The 27,156-nt window shown below is 38.5% G+C and overlaps 1 protein-coding gene and 1 pseudogene across 3 annotated transcripts; both read right to left on the reverse strand.

Annotated features, from left to right (window-relative positions):
• LOC147346934 (cysteine-rich secretory protein 3-like) lies at positions 1 to 26,652 on the reverse strand. Of its 2 annotated transcripts, XM_086370744.1 has the most exons (9): positions 26,600 to 26,652; positions 16,153 to 16,224; positions 15,209 to 15,279; positions 8,385 to 8,501; positions 6,860 to 6,947; positions 5,258 to 5,406; positions 4,606 to 4,700; positions 3,971 to 4,059; positions 1 to 1,908 (listed from the first exon to the last, which is right to left on the reverse strand). In XM_086370744.1, exons 2-9 carry the CDS (start codon positions 16,187 to 16,189, stop codon positions 1,781 to 1,783), a joined length of 774 nt encoding a protein of 257 aa, XP_086226870.1. In that variant the 5' UTR covers positions 16,190 to 16,224; positions 26,600 to 26,652; the 3' UTR covers positions 1 to 1,780. The 2 variants fall into 2 exon arrangements, with proteins under 2 accessions (XP_086226870.1, XP_086226872.1); XM_086370746.1 differs by lacking the exon at positions 16,153 to 16,224.
• Positions 11,494 to 13,190, reverse strand: LOC147346935 (elongation factor 1-alpha 1 pseudogene; annotated as a pseudogene). Its single transcript, XR_015152756.1, has one exon. The product of XR_015152756.1 is annotated as an elongation factor 1-alpha 1 pseudogene (transcript).
• Positions 26,653 to 27,156: the final 504 nt, after the last annotated feature.

Consider the following 27,156-nt stretch of genomic DNA (forward strand, 5'->3'; position numbering starts at 1 on the left):
TGAGTAACTAACATTTTTATTTTGGAGTATTTTTAGGTTTACAGAAATTTAGCTAATATAGTACAGAGAATTCCCATACACTCTCGACCCAGTTACAGTTTCCCCTAACATTAACATTTTACATCTCTCTGGTACATTGATCAAGACTAAGAAACCAACACTGTTGTTAAAAATACCCTGGATCTTTTCCAGATTTCATCAATTTTCCATTAATGTCCCTCTTCTGTTCCAGGATCTGATACAAGGTACCACATTGTATTTCGTTGTTCTGTCTCCTTATTCTCCTCTGGTCTGTAATGTTTTCTCAGAATTTCCTTATTGCTCATGATTTTGACAGCTTTGAGGAGTCCTGATCAAGGTACTTTCTATTTAGGTTTGCTTGATGTTTTATTGCATAATAAGACTGGGGTTGCAAAGAGCACCACAGAAGTGATATCTCTTCTAATTATATCATATACGGTGATATGTGAATCCATATGGCTCATTACTGAGTCAGTAATGATGTGGAATTTTGATCACTTAGTTAAGATGTTATTTGCCAGATTTCTCCACTGTTCATACCTTCCGCTTTGGAAGCGAGTCCCAAAGTTCAGCACAGACTCAATAGCGGGTGGACAAAGTTCTACCTCCTGAAGGAAGAGGTATATTCAAAATATGTTATTTTGAATTTTTCTTTAAGGAAGATTTGTATAAAAGAAGAGAGACTTTAAAAGGAAGGCATGGTCATATTCTACTGTGCAATTTATGCAGATGAAGACCCAAAAGTCTTCACTGATTTTGGCAAAATGAAGATGGAGGCTACCTTAGGAAGAATGATTTGAATTTAATTGTAAAAATGGGAGACATCAGTGGGAAGAAGGTGGCTGGGAGAGGAAGAATTAAAGATAGCATATGTATCTTTGAACATGTTTAGCTATAAATTGGGACTGGGAATGAGGACTGTAGTTCAGGATTCATGAGACAATGATATCACATTCTGAGCTTTTCATACATCTCGTTCTAGAAATATGATTCTCAATTTCTTTCTTTCTTTCTTTCTTTTGACTTAGCACATCCCCAGCATGGGGTTACTCTCAAGCCAAGGGCCCCAAGCCAGGTTTTGAGAGATGGAGGAGAAGCAGGAAGCCTTGGAGCCTGGGAGAACACTCCTAGACTGGCAGGCGAGCTGGTCTGGGCATTGCTTGTAGGAGCTGAAAAGTGAGTTTTAAATCAGAGCTTCCTCTGTCCCATCTCCCAGGCCTTGGGGCTCCCGAGTTTTCTGATATAACTCTTTACCTCCTCCTCAGGCTTTTTTGAGGTATAATTGATGTACAATTATTATATGTTTCAGGTGTACAACATAGTGATTTGCAATTTTTAAAGGTTATACTCCATTTATAGTTATTATAGAATATTGGCTACATGCCCTGTGCCATGCAAAATATACTTGTAGCTTGTTGATTTTATACATGATTCTCAATTTCAGTTCAAATTTGTAGTGATCATATTTGTAAGAGACTACAACTTTCAGAATCTTCAACTTGATTAAATTCAATTAAATTTACATCACCCAATTGATATCAAAATCCAAAGTTGTTATCATAGATTAGGTTACATTAATTTTTTTTGTATGAGAAAAAATTCTGTAAAATAAAAAGCAGATCCAGGAGAAAAAGACTCTTTACTACTTGAAATCAAATTTGTAGCTAACATGTCTGTGATTTCCTTGTTAGTAAATATCAAATCTGAGTAGATGATGCAGCCTTCCATCATGTAGCCCTGCTCGGTCAGTGCTTGGAATTTAATAAATTTTGCCTTGACAATTGCAGGCAGCCTTGCAATTGGTCTTCACAAAATCAGAGGCACAGGTCCATGTTTCCTTTAAAGATGCACAGTTAGAATAGGTATCTTCATACTCACAACTATTGGCTGGAATAAAAGCAAAGAAAGTAATCACTTCATTATCATTTTCCTCCACAGCAGCAACACAAACAGTGAATTCAATGTGAGTGAGAAAGAGAAAATTGAGCAAACATGTTGGCATCATCACACTGTGATGAGCACTTCATAGCTTGAAGGACACATAAGGTCTCTTAGTTAAACTAATCAATTAGCTCATCATTTATTTTAAAATTTTAATCTTTTGAAATGTTTCTAAAATGAATTGGCCTCTTTTCCTTCCTCAGAAAACAGAGTACGGTGAATCTAAATGAATCTGTCTAGAACTGCACTGTCCGAAATGATCAGCACTAGACAGGTGATTGCTTACATTTAAACCTAATTGAATTAAAATAAAATAAAATATAAATTTCAGGTCCTTAGTGATACTAGTTACATTCTAACTACTCAATAACCAATGTGGCCAAGGGCTACTTTAAGAGACAGTACACTTATTTAACATTTCCATGAATGCAAAAAGTTATATTGGACTCTGTTGCTGTAGACTCTAATACTACTAGTCTTTCTTTCAGGAATAAGAAATCATTGTAAGAAGATGTGGGTGCAAAGTTGCAAAAACAAAAGGAAATTACACCATGATTGTTGGGTATTTCCATTCAGATGTCCCTCAGTGGCCACAGACTCAACACATCTCAAGCCAAGTACATTCCTACCTACAAACTTGGCAGTTTTATAGTATTGCTTCCCAACTCTCCCCTCCTTTCACCCAGACTCAGAGAAGTGGCATAATTTAATCCAGGCACTAGGAATTAACCCGAACTCATTCGCTTCTATATTTCTAGTTTCTCTCTCTTTCTTTTTAAACTGAAGTATAGTTGATTATGTTTTCCCCCTATTTTTCATCAGAGTGCAACAAGCACAGGTAAGAAACACTGGCTCTTCTACATTCTTCCTATTTCTTACCACTGTCCATTTCTCTTCATTCATTTTGCCCTCATGGAATAAAGATATTTGCTTTTAAACCCATGTTTTTGAACAGTCTCCAAGCTGGATTCCCATCCATTTGTTCCTGCATGCTATTGCCAGGAGCTCTTTGTAAAACACAATTCTGATTTCATCATTCTTCCATTTGAAATCTTTCAATTGGTTGCTCGTTACTACTAGGATAAATTCCGAGCTCCTCAATAAATAGTATTGAGCCCAGGTGTAATTATTTTCTTCTGTAGTTAATTTATACAAAGCTTTGATATCATCACTATTCTGAATTATGGCTGAGCAATTCTTCCAGAGAGAGTGCTGTAATTCAGTTAGGTGAATGCATTTAAAAGGTAGAAATCTCAGTTAATGGGTTAATTGCATTGTTAACAATAGTTATAATAACATATGCCAACTAAACAAAAATACCAATGCTGTACCTCTGTTAACAACAACATGGAATAAGACATTATATGACATTAATTTCACTCCTTTTGCTAAGATATATTTGAAGTTTATGTGAGCTAATAACACTATAAGCAGATTTGATTGACATTTTAAAAGCATATAAAAGTTATTAGCAGACAAAAATACAAGTGTTCATTAAACTAAATTTGATGATTAAATTACCCTATGGGAAAAATGAGGAATTTAGGATGATGAACTCATTCACATATAAGGAATTATAATTTTCAATTTGTCTTTCCAGGTTAAGTCATATTCGGTGGTATCACATCTTTATATTTGTACGTATTTCTCTTTTTAAAATTCCATCTTTGCTATAATGGCATTAACTTTGATGAAAAGAAAGTTCATATTCAGTTGCAATGATTAATTCCCACAGAAAGTTTTTCAGATATGCCAATATGTCACGGGTTCAACAGCTACAGATATACATTGGTGGTAGATGTTTCTTTAGGTTATGTACAGTAACCGACTTCATTGCAAGTAAGAATTCTCAACAGTGTAAACTTTTTGCTTAAAGGCACTCTGTTGAATAATTTTAATTTTGCCTTTTGGAGGAAGGCATTGCTGAAGTTGGTTACATTCAGAATACTTTCTAATGCTTAGCCATGTCAGGTCATTTATATTAGCAAGTTAATGGTTTCAAACTTACTGCATAGTCCGTTGTCACAATGATTGGGGCAGCTGCCACAAGGTGTTCCCTTTTGGTAAGGGACATGTTGTCTGCCAACAATATTACCACTGAAATTTGAAATACAAAATGTCAAGCATTTTTCATTTTTTAAGTTTAATTTATGCTCCAAGGGAAGCATCCATCATCATATGGACCTAAATATCTTTCAGGGTTTTAAATCATGTCAAATGACTGAAAAACTAACATTCCCCAAGTGTACTCAGATCCCAATGCAAAGTAAGAATAATTCACATGTGCACTTACTTTCTTGACCCTAGTCTAACAGCCTGAGCCGAAATGGGCTAATAAAAGGCTCTAAAATTTACAGAGTGCATTTCAGTGTGGTAACAGTTTCTACCTCATAGTAAACTTGATGGAATTGGTAAGCCTGTGCACCCCCACATGCTGGCAAGAGGTAAACATATCCATCAAGAGACAGGGAGAAATTGGTTGTGCCTCAAATTTAAAAAACTCTTCTAAACTTTTATTCCCTCCTCCCCTCTACTGAAAAATTCTTTTTTAAAAGTCTGGTTTGTCCATTACATAACAATGTTCAAATCTTAGATCGCTGAAGGCATTATGTATTGACAACAAACGGGAAAGCATATACTTACGCAGGACAGTATTGGCAAACATAGAGGTACTTTAGACTTTGTTTGGGGCAGTAGGCAACTCCACATCCAATAAGGAAAGATGAGTACCAAACAATCTATGAGCACATAAGTGAAGATAAGAGAGTACATTAGAGAAGAAAATATATTTAAAAAACTCTAATAAGAAATATAAAGCTGAAAAGAATGTTACTGATATATTGTATTTCTGCATACCTTATGAATATATTTAGTTAAATTATTAAGTAGAAGTACTGACCTTTTATTTTTATTTTATTTTAGCCACTCCATGCAGCTTACAGGATCTTTGTTCCCCATCCAGGGATGGAAGCCAGGCCACTGCTGTGTAAGTGCTGAATGCTAACTGCTGGACTGCCAGGAAATTCCCTAAAAATCTTTTAAAATACTACATTTCCATGTACATTCACTATTTAATCCATTTAGGCAGTAAGAAAAATACAGGGTATATTTCCGCATTCAAAGTGTGCAGGCTTTTGACAAATGACAGCTCACGGCTGAAATACCCACAACATAGTAAAACTGCTCTTTACCCATTTGAGATCTTCCTTTCAGTTCAACACTGGAATCAGTCAAAATTTGGAGAAGCCTCCTTTTTAAAGTATTGATGTCAGAATGTTTTTATCTGTTCCCTTACCTGGGTGAAATGTCCAATTACTGCTTGAGGACTCTTCGGCCCTACTTCAAAAACAAAATCATGGACCTCATCATACCAGCTTTGGATTGCATTAGACCATGTAGAAGGGTAACTTGACATAAAGAGATTCTCGCCACAGTTCCTTGTACCTGAGAAGAAACAGATCATTCATGGGGAGAGCCGTAAAACATTCAAAGTCCCTGTCCTTTGCAGCGCTCATAGCTGTTAATCCATGAGGGAGTTTCTCATCAGCTATAAGCTGGAAAGAAGCCAGATGTGCTTAACACCTTAAGAATGGCCTCAATGTGCACAATTTTGAGTACATCAAGTTTTTTTTTTTTCTTTAGTATCTGCTCTCCCTAGATTCATTTGTTTACACTTTAAATTTTCATGAGTGTATGCATTAATGCATACTCTGCTTTGCATGCTAAAGGCAGAGACTAACTCAATTTCTGACTCTTGCTCACATTCATCAAAGATTGTTTTATACATAGGACCCTAAATAAATGTTTATGATTGCTATTCTGTATGAACTTTGAAAAAAAGCTAGCACTCAGCCTTTAATTAAAAACCCCAATATGAAGCAAATGGCACTAGAAGAGACAATATTTTCAAAGATTATGAGTCTCCCCTTAATAAGCAAATAAGAGCATTGCAGGCCAAATTCTCAAATTATTCTTTGAGAATACTTTCTTACTCGGAAAGAAGTGCCTTGTAGCACAACAGAAGTATTTCAAGATATTTTCAATATATATCTCAATATATTTTCAAGTTGAATATTTTGAATTAGATGGCTTTAAATATAATGTCTACATGCTACTTTAAGGGAGTGCAAACTAAATTAGTCTTGGATAAATCCTTTAAGAAGGAAAGAAAGAAGCTAAGATTTTAACAGTAGATTGGGATCTTCAAGAAAATTTGTTCCAATTTTCTACCGAATATAGTCATCCTTCTTCCTGATTTCACTAAATTATAGTAAAAAAATACAAGTAACAATGACAGTTCTACATTTAAAACTGGTAAGTCATTTGCTTCTTTCAAATTGGGCTTGCCTAAATCTATGTCATTTTTGATCACTTCAGTAAATATTTTATCTAATATTTAATAATAAGATATTTCATCTCATTGTTTCTGTTTCCTGATGCAGAAGTCATGTCTAACAGGTTTTTAATCTATATAGTAATGACTGTATGGCAGGCACCCAGAATATACAAAAGACTTGACATTCTGTCATCAAAATGATTTAATCAAACATATGTTATAAATACAAATATAAATAGGTTTAAAAATGAAAGCTGTTTTCTCTCTAACTGTTTTCTATTTTATAAAATAGAGGAAGAGATGACTCATGACTGCTTTACTTAGAGGATGGTTAAGAGGCACAAATACGATATTGTGTGAGCCAGTTTTTGTAAAATATAAAACACACAACACGCACAATGTGGTACTTCTCGGAGTTCTTTCTCCTGCAGAGAGTTTTTAAATTGAAAAAGGCAGCATTAGAAGCAACATTTATTCATAAAGCTTTCTTAATGTAAGGTCAAAAATAGCCCTTATGGTCTTGCTTGTTCATGGACTCAACAAAAGTATTAAATTACATACCTATTCTTCTATCCTCTTTCTTACTGTGTTTGAAAAGGCACTTGTTTGCCCAATTTTGGGCGTTTGCTGCTGCCGTGGTGTTCCATTGCTAAAACAAGAAGAGAAAAAACAGATGCACTCAATGACTTAAATTACAAAGGAGCATAAGTTTTATGATTTGAATAGTGGACTAGTCTATATGAGTACAAAATTTCTCTATGTGCATCTTCTGCTTATCATGATAGTCACAGATATCTTTTTCACATGTCTTTTTCTTCTCCACAAAATCGTACATCTACCCTAAGTAATCGAAAAATCTAGGAGAGTTAATGGTCTATTTTTGATGGCACAGTAGACACACCTCAGTTTTTAGTAATAGTCCTCTCTAAATATTGATCAACACACGGAGATGTTGAGATTATTTTTCCTATAGTATTGAGCTGGCATACTTTACTCTTAGTTCCTTTTTTTTTTTTTTTTTTTTTAGTAAGAACATCTGGGAGACATGTGGCCTTCAGTACTGGACCTAGAAAAGTGGGCTGTTATTTGCCCTAGATCAAAAGGTAATAACCCTAATAACCTAGGGTTAGAAGAAATACTGAGCAGAAAGACATCTCTCACTGATGTCTAAGGATTTGCTTTTACTTCTGCCCCCCACAATTTAAATAGCCCTTAAAACTAGACAAGTTGCTTCACTATAATAAAGCAAAATTTAGGAGACTAATGAGACAGTGAGCTAATGAAGGCCCCTCACTTGCACAGGCCCTTTCAGAGTGGCAAGAGGGCATCTCAGAAGATGTTTGGCCATTTTTGGGGGGAGGAAGTGGTAACATTTGCAGTGGTAAGATATTTTTATGTTTTCTTCCTTAAAGTTAACAAAACTTGGATTTCCCCTATTTATAACGTATCTTCTAGAAAAGGGCTAGGTCATAAATTACAGCCCAGGTGGCGTGGACATTAATCATGAGGATGGTGTGGGTGATGGTGTTGTACTTATGACTGTACAGAGGGGAAATAGAAGGAAGGGAGCACACAGGCCACAGAAGTTACGAGAAAGCTGTTTTTATAAAAAACAACAGAAAAAGCCTAGTGAAAGTATCTAAAAGTCAGCTTACTAAGGTCAGAAGGCACATACTAACCTCAGCGGCAGGGTTCATGGAGAGGCTTCAGGGGTTCCATGGGCACCCTGAAACTTCATACTGATTGTATATGTATGTATGTAGATGCATTGTTTTCTTTTTAGGAGGAGAAATTCCACTTTCAAAGACGGTAAACTCTGAAATACGCATGATAGATTATAGATTCTGACAGATTAAACTATTCTAGTGAATAGAATATAGAAGGAGGAAGTATGATTTTTAAGCAAAAAATAGTATGTGGAATTTAAAAGAAGAATTTCTTCCCTGTCCATTACACAGCTCAAATGAAATAACAAAGCAGAGCCAGAACTTCCAAAACTGAAAGGTTCTTAAGAGATGTAATTTACTAGGTGCCAGCTCTTACCACAGCCAGCTCAAGCCACTTTCTTTATGTGTCTGCTTCTTACCATCTTCAGCATGTTACTGGGAGGTGGCGAGACTCCTCTCCTTAGGTCATTGTGTTTGTTTACAATCTCAGTTTGGACATTTTTCAGGGTGTTTGACAAATCAGCAAAACGTCGATCCTGAAGGAAAGTCAGCTTAGGATTAGTTTTTAAAAGTTTTGAAATTGCATAGAAGAATGTGTAAGTTAATTTAAGAGAAAAAAGATTATTTTCAGACATGTTCAGTTCAAGTCAGTATTATTAAGCACTGCCAATGAACCTGAGCCCAAACTATAATTTTTAAGAAAGAAAGAGTGTTGAATCTTAAGAGTCAGGCTGTAATTCATGCCATGATGATTAAAAATGCCTCGATGGAAATTCCCTGGTGGTCCAATGACTTTGTGCTTCTTTTTCAGGGGGCACGGGTTTGATCACTGTTCAGGGAACTAAGATTCCATAAGTTGCATGGTGCAGTCAAAAAATAAAAACACCTCTGAGGCTATAAATGTCACTTTCTAGAATGAAGGGACATCTCAGTGTGAGCTTTCTAGACATATGAATGAAAACACAATGACAAAGTTACAAGATTGGAGCCACTGAACATTCTCATTCACACTCAATCAGGCTGCAGAAAGGGAGTGATAAGGGTGGAGGTAGGTGGCTCCTTTTAGACCAGTGGTCCCCAACCTTTCAGGCACCAGGGACCAGTTTCGTGGAAGACAATGTTTCCATGGACCTGGGGGGTCGGAGATGGTTTCAGGATGATTCAAGGATATTACCTTATTGTGCACTTTATTTCTATTGTTATGACATCAGCTCCACCCTAGATCCTGGAGGTTGGGAACCCTTGTTTTAGATGTTCGGGGAACCTTGAACTGACATGCTGTGTGTATTTAGGGAAACCATGTTTAGGTGGAGTCCAAGTGCACTCAATACTCCAGTAAATAATTCTACCTATTATGTGACAGACTTTATGGGGTCTCTCAAAAGACAGTTTAACAATATTACAAAAAAATCTCCAAAGCAATTTGGAGGGAGCAATGCCATTCCAATTAATGAACTATTGCTGACTTTGTTCCTTTTAGTAACAGAAATATAATTAACAGGATATTAAGTCAGGTGCTGATATTTTTGGTGTATCCTTGCATGTATGTTGGGAAGGCTTGAGTCTGGAGGTAGAGTAGGGTGTGTGAATAGTTCTCAGAAAGTCTGAACAATTTGGTGACTTCAATTTACAGAAGAGTCTGATGCTATATGTACATGAGCAAAATTTTGTAAGCCCAGACAGGGCCTTTTGCTGATTTCCCTGACACCCTGGGATAAGTTATTCTCCCCCTGCCCCAGTGCTAAGTCTCCTCAAAGTTCTACAAATACTGTGAACATGGGTCTCACCACACTTTATTGCCACGATCTCATTATGTGTCCATTTCCCCTGCCTGTTTGTATGTTCCTAAAGACAGGGACCAATATTGAATGCATGGTACTCCCAGACTGGGCGCTTTCCCAGCTATCGATTCCTAAATTAGCAAGGATGCGACTGAAGCGACTTAGCAGCAGCAGCAGCAGCCAATGTGAAATACCAATCTCTGTAGAAAAGTAATTGTGGTTTCAGACCATGAATTTTAAATCATTATGCTGCTGCTGCTGCTGCTAAGTTGCTTCAGTCGTGTCCAACTCTGTGTGACCCCGTAGACGGCAGCCCAACAGGCTCCCCCATCCCTGGGATTCTCCAGGCAAGAACACTGGAGTGGGTTGCCATTTCCTTCTCCAATGCATGAAAGTGAAGAGTGAAAGTGAAATCGCTCAGTCGTGTCCGACTCTGGCGACCCCATGGACTGCAGCCTACCAGGCTCCTCCATCCATGGGATTTTCCAGGCAAGAGTACTGGAGTGGGGTGCCATTGCCTTCTCTGTTAAATCCTTATAACTAGGCTCAAATACATCTTTACTAATCAGAATAGGAACCAGTGCAATCAACACATTTTTTGCCAACAAAAAATAAGTTTGTTTATTCCTGTAGCATAAAAATACTTGCTTTGGGATTCAGTGAACCCTTGGAAAGCATTTTCTGCCTGTTTCTGGTTGCAGAAGAATTTTCCCTGCAAAAACGTTGTCTTGATGCTTGAAATTGTAGTTGGTTGACGATAGGTCAGGTGAATATGGCAGATGGGGCAAAACTTCATAGCCCAATTTGTTCAACTTTTGAAGTGTTGGTAGTGCAACATGTGCTCATGTGTTGTTGTGGGGAAGAACTGGGTCCTTTCTGTTGACCAGTGTCAGCCACAGGTGTTGCAGTTTTCAGTACATCTTATCGATTTGCTGACCATACTTCTCAGATGTAATGGTTTTGCTGGGATTCAGAAAGCTGTAGTGTATCGGATAGGAGAAGGCAATGGCAACCCACTTCAGTACTCTTGCCTGGAAAGTCCCATGGACGGAGGAGCCTGGTTGGCTGCGGTCCACCGGGTCGCTAAGAGTCGGACATGATTGAGTGGCTTCACTTTCACTTTCATGCATTGGAGAAGGAAACGGCAACCCACTCCAGTGTTCTTGCCTGGAGAATCCCAGGGATGGGGGAGCCTGGTGGGCTGCCGTCTATAGGGTAGCACAGAATCGGACACAACTGAAGCAACTTAGCAGCAGCAGCAGCAGTGTATCACATAGTCAGCAGACCACCAGACAGTGACCATGGTCTTTCTGGGGTGCAAGTTTGGTTTTGGGAATTGCTTTGGAACTTCTTCTCAGTCCAACCACTGGGCTGGTCATTGCCAGTTGTTGTATAAAATCCACTTTTTGTTGCATGTCACAGTTCTATTGAGAAATGGTTTGTTGTTGTTGCATAGAATAAGAGAGGATGACACTTCAAAACGATGATATTTTTTATTTTCAGTCAGCTCAAGAGGCACCCATTAACTGAGCTTTTTCATCTTTGCAATTTGCTTCAAATGCTGAATGACCATAGAAGGGTCAGTGTTGAGTTCTTTGGCAAATTCTCATGTAGTTTTAAGAGGATCTGCTTTGATGATGCTCTCAATTGGTCAATCAAATTCTGATGGCTGGCCACTGTGCTCCTCATCTTCAAGGCTCCTGTCTCCTTTGCAAAACTTCTTGAGCCATTGCTGCACTGTACATTCTTTTTTTTTTTTTTCTCATTAAACTTTTTTTAATGGGTCTCAAATTCTGTGACAGATTTTTGGTCAAGTTGTTTTCATTAAAAAGTACCGATTTTAAAAACTAATAACTTAAACTGCCACACACAAAACATATGGTCCACAAAAACCTTCTCCTTTCCTTCTGAAGGTTTTACGATGCATTGTTATCATTAACCAGTCTTTTACTATTAAACTTAAATGGCCAATTGAGACAAACAGTTCTGAGACTGTTCTTCCACCACTGATTAAGACTGGGGTGGCAGGTATTGGGGATAATATTCATTTAGCCTTCTGAGCTTTCTGGGCAGACTTGGTGACCTTGCCAGCTCCAGCTGCCTTCTTGTCCACTGCTTTGATGACACCCACAGCGACTGTCTGTCTCATGTCACGCACAGCAAAACGGCCCAGGGGAGGATAATCAGAGAAGCTCTCGACACACATGGGCTTGCCAGGAACCATATCAACGATGGCAGCGTCACCAGATTTCAAGAATTTAGGGCCATCTTCCAGCTTTTTCCCAGAACAACGATCAATCTTCTCCTTCAGCTCAGCAAACTTGCAAGCAGTGTGAGCTGTGTGACAATCCAGCACAGGTGCATATCCAGCACTGATTTGGCCTGGATGGTTCAAAATAATCACCTGAGCTGTGAAGCCAGCAGCATCCATGGGTGGATCATTTTGCTGTCACCAGCCACATTGCCACGACGGACATCTTTGACAGACACGTTCTTGACATTAAAGCCCACATTGTCCCCAGGAAGGGCTTCACTCAATGCTTCATGGTGCATTTCTACAGACTTCACTTCAGTTGTTACATTGACTGGAGCAAAGGTGACCACCATGCCAGGTTTGAGAACACCAGTCTCCACACGACCCACAGGGACAGTACCAATACCACCAATTTTATAGACATCCTGGAGAGGCAAACGCAAGGGTTTGTCAGTTGGGTGAGTTGGTGGCAGAATGCAATCCAGAGCTTCAAGCAGGGTGGTTCCACTGGCATTGCCGTCCTTACGGGTGACTTTCCATCCCTTGAACCATTGGATATTAGCACTTGGTTCTAGCATGTTGTCACCATTCCAGCCAGAAATTGGCACAGATGCTACTGTGTCGGGGTTGTAGCCAATTTTCTTAATGTAGGTGCTGACTTCCTTAACAATTTCTTCGTATCTCTTCTGGCTGTAGAGTGGCTCAGTGAAATCCATTTTGTTAACGCCAAAAATTAGTTGTTTCACACCCAGGGTGTAAGCCAGAAGGGCATGCTCACGGGTCTGCCCGTTCTTGGAGATACTGGCTTCAAATTCACCAACACCAGCAGCAACAATCAGGACAGCACAGTCAGCCTGCGATGTGCCTGTAATCATGTTTTTGATGAAGTCTCTGTGTCCTGGGGCATCAATGATGGTAACATAGTACTTGCTGGTCTCAAATTTCCACAGGGAGATATCAATGGTGATACCACGCTCACGTTCAGCTTTAAGTTTGTCCAAGACCCAGGCATATTTGAAGGAGCCCTTTCCCATCTTGGCAGCCTCCTTCTCGAACTTTTCAATTGTTCTCTTGTCGATCCCGCCACATTTGTAGATCAGATGGCCAGTCGTGGTAGACTTCCCTGAATCTATGTGCCCAATGACAACGATGTTGATGTGGGTCTTCTTTCCCATTTTGGCTTAGGTTTAACGGTGGTTTTCATGACACCTGTGTCCTGGCGGCAAACCCGTTGTGAAAAAGTGCACTGTACATTCTTAGCAGTTTTTGGGCTAAATGCATTGTTGATGATTAGAGTTATCTCCATTGCTTTCCAACCCATTCTGAACTCAAATAGGAAAACTGCTCAAATTTGCTTTTTGTCTAACATCATTTCCCTAGTCTAAAATAAATACAAAATAAACAGCAAGCAATGTGATTAGCAAAAAAATTTGATAAATGCATATTAAAATGATGTATGCTTAACCATGTTTATTTAAGAGTGTATTATTCCAATATCAAATAGCAAAGTTCAACAATGCAAAACCACAATTACTTTTGCACTAACCTAAATATATCAAATTGTAAAATAGCTCCCTGGATATGTCCTTTGACTCTGAAAAATGTAGTTTCATTTCAAAGCATATCAAAATTTGGTTTCTGAAAAGTCATTATTTCCTGTTGCTTACCCTATCTTGCTTTGTAGATAAATTCTATTGAAGAAGATATGTCTTTTGTTTGTTGGTTTTAAAAATGATCATCAATAAAGTTTTTATTAAGTGACAGGTGATAAGAAAAGTGTTGAGAGTACAGTGGATAAAAGATGGTATCTATTCATCCTTAAAGAGTTTATATTGGATAGGCAATATGACATAAATAGATAATTATGACCTGATAACTGAAATGATAGGAGGGATCTACTAGATATAAAGGGAGGAGGGATTAATTCTTCTTGACTGAGCTTAGAAAAGATTTCACAACATATGGTCTGGACTGGGATACTGAGAGATAAATTGTGTTTTCTAAGCATCTGGAGAAGATGCTCTGGGCAGAGGGTGTGTAGAGTATCTGATCAAGAGACATTTACTGGTGTAAAGGACCCAAATGATATCTCCCTTTTAAATACTTTTATCAATAAAGACTGGGAGATGGACTGGACACGTAACAGGGGACTGGAAAGGGCCATGGAAGGAATCTTCAGGGAAGAAATTGGGAACACAGCAAATGACTTGAATGAAACCCTAGCTGATGAATATATTGTATTTGGATTGAAATTTTGATTATGGTAACACAATAGCTATATTTGTAAATGCCTAATGAGGTTAAATGCAATGTCAGAAACCTGTGGTCTGAGGAGTCCTAGCTAATCTTGTGTGCCCAGAGTGGGTGGGGGAACAGACAGCAGTGGCCAAAGCTCCTCACATTCAGAGGTTCTCTGATCAGGAGGTCAACACCTTATATGGGCATCTCCACACCAATCATTGGAGAACATGACTGATCCTGTTTGGGAGATTATTAAAGTGAAGCAGCATATTAGAAATAATTAGAACATCTTACCTAACATATACTAATTGTGAAATTATGGGCAAAATCAAAATACTTAATATCTTTAGTAAATTTTCTTGCCTTTTAATTTAAAATTATTCTCACAGGGTAATTATGAAAATTAAATGTGGTGATGTGTGGGAAGAAGTTTTGCTAATTTGAGATCATATAAATATGTTGCTAATTTTCTGTGGGAGTCACGTTGAAATGTATTAAATAAAAGTAAATCAGAAAAGATCTTGGGACAGGAGAAGTATCATTGGCTTTTAAATCCACAAACTAGTGCTGTCAATAGAAATATAATTAAGGCATCACGTATGATTTTAATTAAAAAAACATACTAAATTATTAAGTATAATATATATCACTTGATGAATATATTACAGTGTTTATTATGTGATCATATTAAAATTATTAATGAGATTTTTACCTCCATTTTGTTCACTGAATCATACTGTATTGAATTTATGCAGGGCTCAACTCGCACTATCCATATTTCCCGTGTTGCATATCCTCGCGGGGCTAGAAGCTACCATGTTGGTTGCCACAGCCTTAGACTTTAGCGCAGTGAGCAACTGAGAAGTACTTTGCGATGTACCAGACACTCCAGTCTTTTTTACTTTCAAACACCGAGCCCTCAAAGTTGCATGAGTTTTTGTGAAAAGATTTTTACCCTTGACCATACCTGTCCCTTTGCAGGAAAGAATGGAAGCCACACAGCAGCCAGGAACAAAACCACCGTGAATAATGCCATCGCTGGGAAAACAAAACAAAGGAACAAAGACCCGCATTGGGATCTTTAGTGCATGAGCTTCTGAGGAACACAGGGGAAAAACAAAACACACAAAGCAAGGATCTCAGTTACACCAGATTCATCAGCTGACATGAACAAAAGAGGCTGTGTCACCAGGAGTCAATAGAATGATGATGGCTTTGGCCCCAGACCTGAACCTCCAATGGGGACAGTAAAGAACAAATGGAAACACTGGATTGAATGTTGATGATGAATAACTCACTTCTACCCTGTTGTTGTCGCTAAGTTGTACCTGACTCTTGTGACCCCAGGGGCTGTAGCCCGCCAGGCTCCTCTGTCCATAGGATTTCTCAGGCAAGAATATTGGAGTGGGTTGTCATTTCTTTCTCTAAAGCATCTTCCTGACCCAGGGATCCAACCCATGTCGCTTACACTGGCAGGCGGATTCTTCATCACTGAGCCACAAGGGAAGTCCAATTCTGCCCTAGTTCCACAGTTTTTCCATATAACTATTCTCCAGGTGCTAGGAATGGCTTCTTCACACTTCCCAACTCTGATAAAACAACACACACACATATATATGGAATCTAGAAAGATGGTCCGGGGGAAATTATTTGCATGGCAGGGCAGTGGTGGAGACACAGCTGGAGGAGGGCATGGCAACCCACTCCAGTATTGTTGCCTGGACAGAGGAGCCTGGTGGGCTACAGCCTATGGGGCCGCAAAGGGTCGGACATGACTGAAGCAATTCAGCACAAAGCACACAGTGGGGACACAGACGTAGAGAACAGACTTATGGACACGGTAGGGGGTGGGGAGAAGATGGAGGGAGAGGGTGGAATGTATGCAAAGAGTAACATGGAAACATACATTACCATATGTAAATAGATAGCCAATGGGAATTTGCAACATGACTCAGGGAACTCAATCTGGGGCTCTGCAACAGCCTAGAGGGGAGGGAGGTGGGTGGGAGGTTCAGGAGTTTCAGGAGGGAGAGGACATTAAAAAAAAAAAGGAACGACTAGCCCTTGCTGGTTTCCTTACACCTTGCTTAATCGTTTATAACCCCAATTAACATCTCGGATTACCGGTGAACATATGCCACTTCTTTCCGGTCAGAGCTCTGGCTCATTGCTTGCATTTCCTAGAGCCCTAGGTAAATACACTAAGGAGTAAATGCTTTTCTTTGGTAATTTCAACAGCTCTCTTCAACTCTGCCCAGTGTCCCCATTCATTCCCATTCAAATCTTTCTCTTTATTACAATGTCTTAAATTCCAAAAAGGCAACATTCTCTTTCTGGATCTAAAAATAAAAGATACAGTTCTTACATTTCAAGGTATTATTAATACCAACCCAATCCTATGAACACCCTTAATATATTCACATCATTTGCCTCACTAATTCAACTTCTTGGAATACCCAGGAAATAATAATATACACTGGTAAAGCTTTAGGCATATTTTTTCATCACATTAATATTTATAAAGGTAAATATTGTAATGAATTAAATATTCAGTATCACAGGGGTAAAATGTCTAAATTCAAACACATTATTTTGCTTAAGCATATTAGACATAAAAGTTATTTTATGATGATTTTGTAACAAGGAAAATGTTTATATTTTGAAGTTAAGTTTTTTTGAAAAAAGTGGAACATCAAATGATACATGGGAGGTGCTTAGCCTTCTGTGAAAAAGTATGGGCCCTTCCAAAATTTATATATTGAAGCTCTAATTCTGAGGTGATGTAATTCCAGTTGAGATATTTCAAATCCTGAAAGATGATGCAAGAAAGGCAATGCCAAAGAATGCTCAAACTACCACACAATTGCACTCATCTCACATGCTAGTAAAGTAATGCTCAAAATTCTCCAAGCCAGGCTTCAGCAATACGTGAACCGTGAACTTCCAGATGTTCAAACTGCTTTTAGAAAAGGCAGAGGAACCGGAGACCAAATTGCCAACATCCGCGGATCATTGGAAAAGCAAGAGAGTTCCAGAAAAATATCTACTTCAGCTTTATTGACTATGCCAAAGCCTTTGACTGTGTGGATCACAATAAACTGTGGAAAATTCTGAAAGAGATGGGAATACCAGACCACCTGATCTGCCTCTTGAGAAATTTGTATGCAGGTCAGGAAGCAACAGTTAGAACTGGACATGGAACAACAGACTGGTTCCAAATAGGAAAAGGAGTACGTCAAGGCTGTATATTGTCACCCTGCTTATTTAACATATATGCAGAGTACATCATGAGAAATGTTGGGCTGGAAGAAGCACAAGCTAGAATCAAGACTGTCGGGAGAAATATCAATAACCTCAGATAGGCAGATGATACCACCCTCATGGCAGAAAGTGAAGAGGAACTAAGAAGCCTCTTGATGAAGGTGAAAGAGGAGAGTGAAAAAGTTGGCTTAAAACTCAACATTCAGAAAACTAAGATCATGGCATCTGGTCCCATCACTTCATGGGAAATAGATGGGGAAACAGTGTCAGCCTTTATTTTTCTGGGCTCCAAAATCACTGCAGATGGTGACTGCAGCCATGAAATTAAAAGACACTTACTCCTTCAAAGAAAAGTTATGACCAACCTAGATAGCATATTGAAAAACAGAGACATTACTTTGCCAACAAAGGTCTGTCTAGTCAAGGCTATGGTTTTTCCAGTTGTCATGTATGGATGTGAGAGTTGGACTGTGAAGAAAGCTAGCACCGAAGAATTGATGCTTTTGCACTGTGGTGTTGGAGAAGACTCTTGAGAGTCCCTTGGACTGCAAGAAGATCCAGTCCATTCTGAAGATCAGCCCTGGGATTTCTTTGGAAGGAATGATGCTAAAGCTGAAACTCCAGTACTTTGGCCACCTCATGCAAAGAGTTGACTCATTGGAAAAGACTGACACTGGGAGGGGTTGGGGGCAGGAGGAGAAGGGGACGACAGAGGATGAGATGGCTGGATGGCATCACTGACTCGATGGACGTGAGTCTGAGTGAACTCCGGGGAGTTGGTGATGGACAGGGAGGCCTGGCGTGCTGTGATTCATGGGGTTGCAAAGAGTTGGACACGACTGAGCAACTGAACTGAGCTGAATGGAATCCCCCAATGTGGCTATATTTACATCAGGGCCCCTAAATAAGTAATTAAGATTAAATGAGGTTATAAGAATGTGTTCTAATTCACAGAATTAGTGTTCAGTTCAGAAGAGACATTCAAGCCCTCTCTCTGTCTGTCTCTCTTGTCTCCATGAACCCAGAGAAAAGCCCATGTGAGTGTGCCATGAAGGTGGCTCTCTGTAAGTCGGGAAGAGAAGTCTCACCAGAAACTGACCATACTGGCACCTTGGTCTCAGGTGAGAATTGTGAGAAAATAAGTTTCTGTTGCTCAAGCCACCCAATCTGTGGTATTTTGTAATACCACAGCAGCAGCAGACTAATATACTTTCTCATGTATATTGAGGATCAGATTAGCTTCAAGTGCATTCCAAGGCCCATAACATGTAGTCATTGGAAATCTGAAGCTGCATATCTATGTTAAGTGTTTACTGACTGCCACTCATCATCCATATTGCAATATACCTTGGCTTTTCTCATGGATAGATGACAAAAGCTCTATGACACAGGTTTCTTTGGGGTCAGTTTTTTTCCTAATATTTATTTATTTGCCTGATTTGGGTCTTAGTTGCAGCATGCAAACTCTTGGTTGTGGCCTGTGGCACCTAGTTTCCTGACCAGGGATCGAACCTGGGCCCCCTGTGTTGAGAGCACTAAGTCTTAGCCGTTGACCAGCAGGGACGTCCTGGGACCAGTTTGAATATAGGGTAACAGAAGAAATTAAAAGACGCTTACTCCTTGTAATATAGGGTAACAGAAGAAATTAAAAGGCGCTTACTCCTTGGAAGGAAAGTTATGACCAACCTAGATAGCATATTGAAAAGCAGAGACATTACTTTGCCAACAAAGGTCCGTCTAGTCAAGGCTATGGTTTTTCCTGTGGTCATGTATGGATGTGAGAGTTGGACTGTGAAGAAGGCTGAGCGCCGAAGAATTGATGCTTTTGAACTGTAGTGTTGGAGAAGACTCTTGAGAGTCCCTTGGACTACAAGGAGATCCAACCAGCCCATTCTGAAGGAGATCAGCTCTGGGATTTCTTTGGAAGGAATGATGCTAAAGCTGAAACTCCAGTACTTTGGCCACCTCATGCAAAGAGTTGACTCATTGGAAAAGACTCTGATGCTGGGAGGGATAGGGGGCAGGAGGAGAAGGGGACGACAGAGGATGAGATGGCTGGATGGCATCACTGACTCTGTGGATTTGAGTCTGAGTGAACTCTGGGAGTTGGTGATGGACAGGGAGGCCTGGCGTGCTGCAATTCATGGGGTCGCAAAGAGTCGGAGACGACTGAGCGACTGAACTGAACTGAACTGAACAGAAGAAATTGTATTGCATAGTGATATGGGAGACCTTGATGCTCAGGAGTTTGGGAATGCAGACATTATGATTCACCTGGAGGACAGCAGCAAAAATAGAACCTCAGACCATTCTCTTACAAAATGATCAGACAAAAAGCTAGGCAAACAGGAAATAAAATTAAACAAAAATACAAAAGAATGAATTCATCCTCGTGTGAAAAGGTGTTATTTTCTTCTCTGCATTTCCTATAACGAGTCTGTGAAGTGAAAAGTGTGAAAGTGTTAGTTGCTCAGTCATGTTTGACTCTTTTTGTGACCCCACGAACTGCAGCCTGCCAAGCTCCTCTGTCCATGAAACTCTCCAGGCAAGAATTCTGGAGTGGGTAGCCACCCCCTTCTCCAGGGGATCTTCTGGGCCCAGGGATCAAACCTGGGTCTCCTGCATTGCAGGAGGGTTCTTTACCATCTGAACCAGTCTGTATTACTATAATTCAAGTAATTATTGTGAAGGCACTCTTGGAAAAGTGCCTCTGACTTTTCTCAGATTTATTGTCTTAGTTGCTCTTTTTGCCACCTGGTGAAGCTAATGGTTTAGGCATTATGATGTTTCTGTAAGTGAAGAAATGAGACACAGGGATGTTAAGTAACCTTCTGACAGACTCATTGCCAGATTGAGGCTACTTGGGATTTTTTTTAACCTCAATAACCACTTCCCACTAAACAGTATCATACTTTTGGGAGGCGTGGAGTTCTGGGTAAGAATGTCAAGCATTCTGCCTTGACAGAAATAGTCCTACATTACTATTAATATAAATCTTTTTGCAGCTGATAAATAGCCAATAAATGACTGAACACATTTGAGAAAATTAGAAAAAAATTAGAGAATATTAACAATTAAGTCAATTATTTTCTGTTGTCTTTCAAATATAAAACTTCTAAGACTTGGAGAGTGCAAATAATATTTTCTTAGGATATCCTTCTTGACTTCAAAACATAGGCCATTATAATAACCCTCATTTATGTAACTTTGTTGAAATAATAGAGCACTTTGTTGGCATTTTAACGAAGTATTTTTGTCTGTTTAATAACTAGAATGAGAAGGGATGTAATTGGATTGGAAATCACAAAACTGATAGCTTATTCCTATAAGGGTTCTATGAAGGGTACAAATTATAGAAGTGTTTCTACAGTGTTTTGAAATTTTAAGCTCTTCTATACCATTAAAATTTCACTCACAGCAATAGGAAAAGGTTGATTTTGTTTAGATTTTAGGTGGGCAAAAGGAAGAGGTGGGTGAAAGGAATGAAAATATGAAGACAGAAAAGGAAAAATAGGGAAAGAAAAATGAACTTGTTTCTGTATAAAGCAGATACATAAATTTAATATTAAAAAGAGCCACTTGAATTTTTCAGGGACACTTGGCCCTTTACTGAGCAAATCTAAACTTTGGTACCTGGTATTGTCATGAAGGAAAGAGAGTGCCGTAAGTGTTAACAAGTCTGGGATTTTGTTGTTATCATTGGTGATACTGTTTTACCTAGTTACATAAAATTGAAAATATTCACTTATCAAGTTAGAATATGGTGACATAGGGTCACCTGACAGGGATTTTGTGATGTTTTAGAAGATAAATAACATCAAAGCAATCTGAAAACATGAAAAAATCAACATATACCCACACATCCTAGCATTATCATTACTATTTTTATTATTATTTAGGATGCTTGCTCTCCCAGCAGAGATCTCTCAGCTCTCAGGCTCTTCAGGGATTGGCTTTGCTGAAGGCAGCCTCCTGGCCCAAGGTCATGCTCTCTTCCTAATTCACCCTCATCATATGGCTGTCTGATGTGGGATATAAAGGCCTGACCTCTTCGTTCCAAGTAGAGACAACTCTGAAACATCATCCCAACTTCTGAACTACTCAGAAGTAGTCGCCTGGCTGAAGCCTCCAATGAGACTACATCACTCCTTTGCCTAATTTTGCTTCCCCCCGACTCCCTCCCAAAGGAATTGATCTCAAGTACATTTCCTGATAAACTTTCCATCTCTCAGATATTGTTCCTGGAGGATCCAACCTGCGACGTCATTCACTAGATAATCTTTTTTTATTTTTTATTTTCCTTAACTCTAGCCAGGCTTCTTTAGTTATCCTTTGATCATATGCCGTTAACGCCTTAGATTATATTAATCCTCAACCCTGGGTTCTAGCCACATCCTTCAAAAACATTTCTAAGTGCCTCTTCCCAAAGAAACTCGCAAGTTAACTCCAAAAACACTGATCTTGCCACCGGATGGGAGCCTTTAAAACTTACCACGTAAAGTTTTGATTATATACTCATTTTCCCTGACCCATCTGCAAGATCTTATTTCTCTCAATTTTTTCATGTACTTTTGACTTTTTTTTCTATAATTTGACTGTGAGTGTGGAAAGGACAGATTACTATTTTCATTCTTTTAAATGCCTTATGTGCTTAGTGGTGGAGCTTCAGAAGCTAAGTCTCCAGAGGACTCTTTCTTAGGTTAGTGTCCCTGGACATGTACATTCCTTAGGGAATGGGCTCAAGCGGGCCTCGAGGAGAATTGAAAGCCAAAGAGAAAAATGGGTCCTTCTTTTTCTGCAAGCCAGTAACACTCAGTTATTATTCTTTCCTTTAACAGACAGTCATCAAGTTTTGCACACTATCCATGACAGCAGGCTAGAATATACTGGACATATTCAAGTTAACAGAATATGATTCTCATTCACTCTCTGACCCTCAGCATATCATTAGGGTAGCTCATGATTCAAGCACCTAGAATATGAACTTGTTGAACCTTTCCAAATGTGTGCAAAAGTGGAGGGAAAGGTTTTCTTTTTCTTTTGCTGTGACCCATTCTGGTGCTTTTGGAGAAGGAGAGGAAAAAATCCAGTATAGCACAAGGCTCTGGAAATAAGTATGTCAGATGATGTAAATATAATAAAGGTCTATCAGCAACTGTAAGACCAATGCTTTTAGCTCCATTCCACCTCTCTTTTTCAGCGGCCTCCTTAAATAGAACGTACAGATCAGATATGATTTACTTGCAATTATGTTTGGTACAGTCACACCGAAATCAATGGAAAGAACTAGGAAAAATATCTGCTTGTTTCTGTTCTCTGCTTGCATGTAGACGATTTCTAAATGTATGTAGTTATATGTTTCAGCTGCTATTTACTTAGTAACAAACTTTAGTTTCCTTTTCACTCATTTCCCTTAAAAAGTTATTTTGCTGTGTAGAAGTCATTGCAGCTTTCCTTACATGATTTTCCTTCTGCTTTTCATCATTTTCCTTTTCAGGTGATTAGTCATCTCTCCTAAGTGTGACTAGAGAAAAGCCAAATAGAAGATTTGAAAATTTTCTAATTCCAAGTGTTGATGGTTTACATGTGCATGCTAAGTTGCTTCAGTCACGTCTGACTCTTTGTGACCCTGTGGACTGTCGCCTGCCAGGTTTGTCTTCCCTGGGAATTCTCCAGGCAAGAATACTGGAGTGGGTTGCCATGCCCTCCTCCAGGGGGATCTTCCTGACTCAGGAGTTGAACCTGCATCTCTTGACGTCTCCTGCAATGGCAGGTGGATTCTTTACCACCAGCATTACCTGTGAAGCCCTAATATCTTATGACTAAGAGCAGAACAAGTCTTTTTGAAGTGAAAATGCATATAATACAGTTAAACTGTAATATATTATTTCTTTCTCACCTTGATGTCAGGCTCTTTGCTAAGTTTGAAACACTCACTTGAAAAAGAAAATATTATTTTCTCTAATGACATGATATCACTGCTTATTAGAAGATAAAAAGCACATTTATAAAAATTATGCAAGCAAACATTCCCTTATAAGTCTATCTTGTGGAAATAAGAATTTTCAAATTATAAACTAAGGAGAATGTGCTTTTTCTTAAGAAGAGAGTTCATAAAAGGATCCGTTTACAAAGCAAATTTTTAGGTTTCTATTCTAGTCAGGATGTCAAAATAGGCGGGCTTCTTGTTTCACTCCAACATGGATATGGAAGGAATGACAGAAGCAAAATAGAATCATGACTTTCAAGAAATATCAAAAAGATAGGAAGAAAATCTGGGGAGAAGTAAGTCTCTCGTGACCTCTAGTGTGTACGTGTTGATGTGTGTGTGATGGGTGTGAAGTGGAGGAAGAGGTTGCATCCTGAGGCAGTAGCTGGCCTGAGTGTATAGCGATAGCCAAGCCTTTTAATTTTTGCTCTTGCCTCAAGATAATCATTGCTTCCCCATTATTGCAAAATTCTGTAGCAATAGAACTAGCCACCTGTCCTGGGGCTATGTATCAGCAAGATAGCATCAGGGGAACATAACCTTCATCAGATGCAAAGAAATGTATGGGCTATTCTACATTGCTATTACATTCATACACCTATTCCATCTCACCCCCTAGGGTTATGTGAGTATGAATTAGTATAACTACTTCCTCTCAATGCTGTTTCTTCCTAAAATGAACCTAAGGAGTGGCAGCAAATGGAAAGGATTCTGGGATTAAGTCTGTTCTAGTATATTTTTGCCATATGACCCAAGAAAGCTAGTATAAGTATGAAAATGAACCAAAATTATTGAATAATGTACCACCTTGTGCAATCTATAGGCTATTGTGAACAGGCAGGAAGCCCCTTGCCCTGAGTGAGCCATGTATAATGGTGCCATTATATGGCGACTTCCCAGGTGGCACAGTGGTAAAGAATCTTCCTGTCAATGCAGAAGATGCAAGAGACATGAAAAGTATTAATACATGTGTACATAATGTGTACATTATAGTTAGAGACACACTTATATACCTAACCACAGCTCAGAAAACTATGTGAAGTGAAAGTATTAGTCAATCAGTCATGTCTGATTCTTTGTGACGCCATAGACTGTAGCCCACCAGGCTCCTCTGTCCATGGAATTCTCCAGGCAAGAATACTGGAGTGGGTTGCCATTTTATTCTCCAGGGAATCTTCCCGACCCAGGGATTGAATCCGGGTCTCCTGCATTGCAGGCAGACTCTTTACCAACCGAGCCACCAGGGAAGACATCAGAAAACTATAGGATGCATTATTTTTCAAATATAGTTTAATGTAATATTTAATCTTCACTATAACACATTCTTTCATCTCACCACTTACATGTGAAATGGAAAGCAGCCTATAAGAGTTTGCAAACCTTTTAGACTTCATCTTATTTAGAAATCTACAAAGATATCTAAATAACAACAGCTACATTGACAGTTCCCAGAAAGCAATTATTTTTTGTTCCCAAAGATTAATTCTCTCCTCTTTGCTTGAATTTACTGAAAAACGTTACTAGAATTCTTAGCACTATGTGGATTTAAACATTACTCAAGAGTTCTGACACTCCTCCTCACAATTTATCTCTTCCTCTTACAAATCTGACCTCAATTCAGAAGCCTTATTATTGTAGAGGAGCTCCCAGACTTGAAACTTGAAATCAGTTTAATTTCCTTTGATTCTTCTCCAGAGTGTGAATCATATAGGTAGACATTGTAGGTTTTGGTTTTAAACAGCAGAAGTGGGATCACGAAATCTTCTCTGGCAATAGTATGTCTTCCCTAAGCTTCCTGGATGCTAGTTAGCCACAGAGGAGAAAAGCATTAATATAAAATGATTTTAAAGTAAAACCTTTCCTCTGTGAAGTGAATAGCTGCTCACAGGTCATCAGAGGCAGGTATGTGGTTTCTTGATATCTGCTTATCTAGGATCACTTCTTATTTGCCAAGGAATATAAAATTTTATATAGAAATTCCCTCCTTATATAAAATAATGCAACTGATATTATATTTAAATCACTTATATAAACATAAATGCCTGAAAAGGTTGACTTTTGTTGGAAAAGTTTCTAATTTTTTTTTTTTGACTGCATTTCATAGGGGATATTTTATCTTAGGTTGATAATCTTTAGAATATTTTTGTCTCAAGATTGGTGCTATTACTTTGTTTTGGTGGATTTAAAACTATTAGCAATAGCTTCCCATACTTATTTTAATAATGTCTATACTATATAATGTCCATATATGTTAATACTAGTAAAATTATTTTATTCATTTATTAAAAATTTTTAATTGGAGGATAATTGCTTTACAATATTGTGTTAGTTTCTGTCATACATCAACATGATCAGCCATAGGTATACATCTATCCCCATCCTCTTGAACCTCCCTCCTACCTCTCACCCCACCCCACCCCACCCCTCTAGGTTGTCTCAGAGCAAGGAGTTTGAGCTCCCTGAGTCATACAGCAAATTCCCACTGGCTATCTATTTTACATATGGTAATGTATGTGTTTCAGTGTTACTCTTTCAATTCCTCCCGCCCTCTCCTTCTCCCAAGTCTGTTCTTTGTATCTGTGTCTCCATTGCTGTCCTGCAAATAAGTTCATCTTTCTAGATTCCATATATATGCATTAATAAACAACATCTGCTTTTCTTTTTCTGACTTACTTCACTCTATATCATAGGCTCTGGGTTCATCCACCTCATTAGAACTGTCTCAAATGTGTTCCTTAAGTTATTATCGTGGAAGTATGAACACACATATAACCATAGTTTTTTATTTTTGCATTAAAGGAAGTTCTGGTATAATTGTTTCCAAAATTCACAGACATAGGAATTAATTATATTGCTTATTTTAGAACAAAAGGTAAAAACTAATTTATTACATTAGATAAAAGTGCTTTTTGTTAATATTAGAGCTATATGTTACTTTCTTAGCTTAAAAAGAATAGAATAGCTTAAGATCATTACTCTCAATATAGGTTATCAACAGTCTTGAAAACCACAGAGTCATTTACTAGGTATCGTTTTTTCACTGGCAAGGCATTAAGTACTTTGTCACAGTAAAATGTTCACTTTAAAAATAAACAAATTGCCACTTACTGTTGGTCTTCGGGGCAGGATGAAGTTAACTGCTTTATCTGTGGGAAGAAGACAAATGGAGAGAACGACGTTAGGTATATATGCATTATACCTATTTCCTGCTCTGACCAATTCTGGTTGTGCAAGTAAATCTGTCAACAAGGTTGGAAACCGGATTTGTCATAATACCAGTAGTCTCAAATTTCATTGCTGGTTGTCTAACTGAACTTTTCACATTATCTTGTGATTCCCCACGCAACTTTTAAAAATAAATAGCTATTTCACATTTAACTACTGTACACTTATTCTTTGAAGTGCATATCCTGCTACAATTTATCCCCATTTTTGTAAATCAGTATTTTGACTGTGCTTAACCAAACTATGCTCATTACAACATTAGAGTTTTCAAGATTACTTTTTTTTCTGTAAGAATAAATCTCTGTTTATCATTTTTTTGTGAACTCTAGAGAATACAATGCTTTCTTACAGAGATCTAAAATATATTCATTAGTAATTGCTTGAACCTTATTTTGGAGAATAATTTAGTCTTTATCTTTATAAATGCAAGGTCACAGTGT

The sequence above is a fragment of the Bos grunniens genome, chromosome 23, assembly GCF_055505025.1.
Source record: "Bos grunniens cultivar Pamir isolate PY7600 chromosome 23, Bosgru_T2T1.0, whole genome shotgun sequence".
Taxonomy (NCBI): domain Eukaryota; kingdom Metazoa; phylum Chordata; class Mammalia; order Artiodactyla; family Bovidae; genus Bos; species Bos grunniens.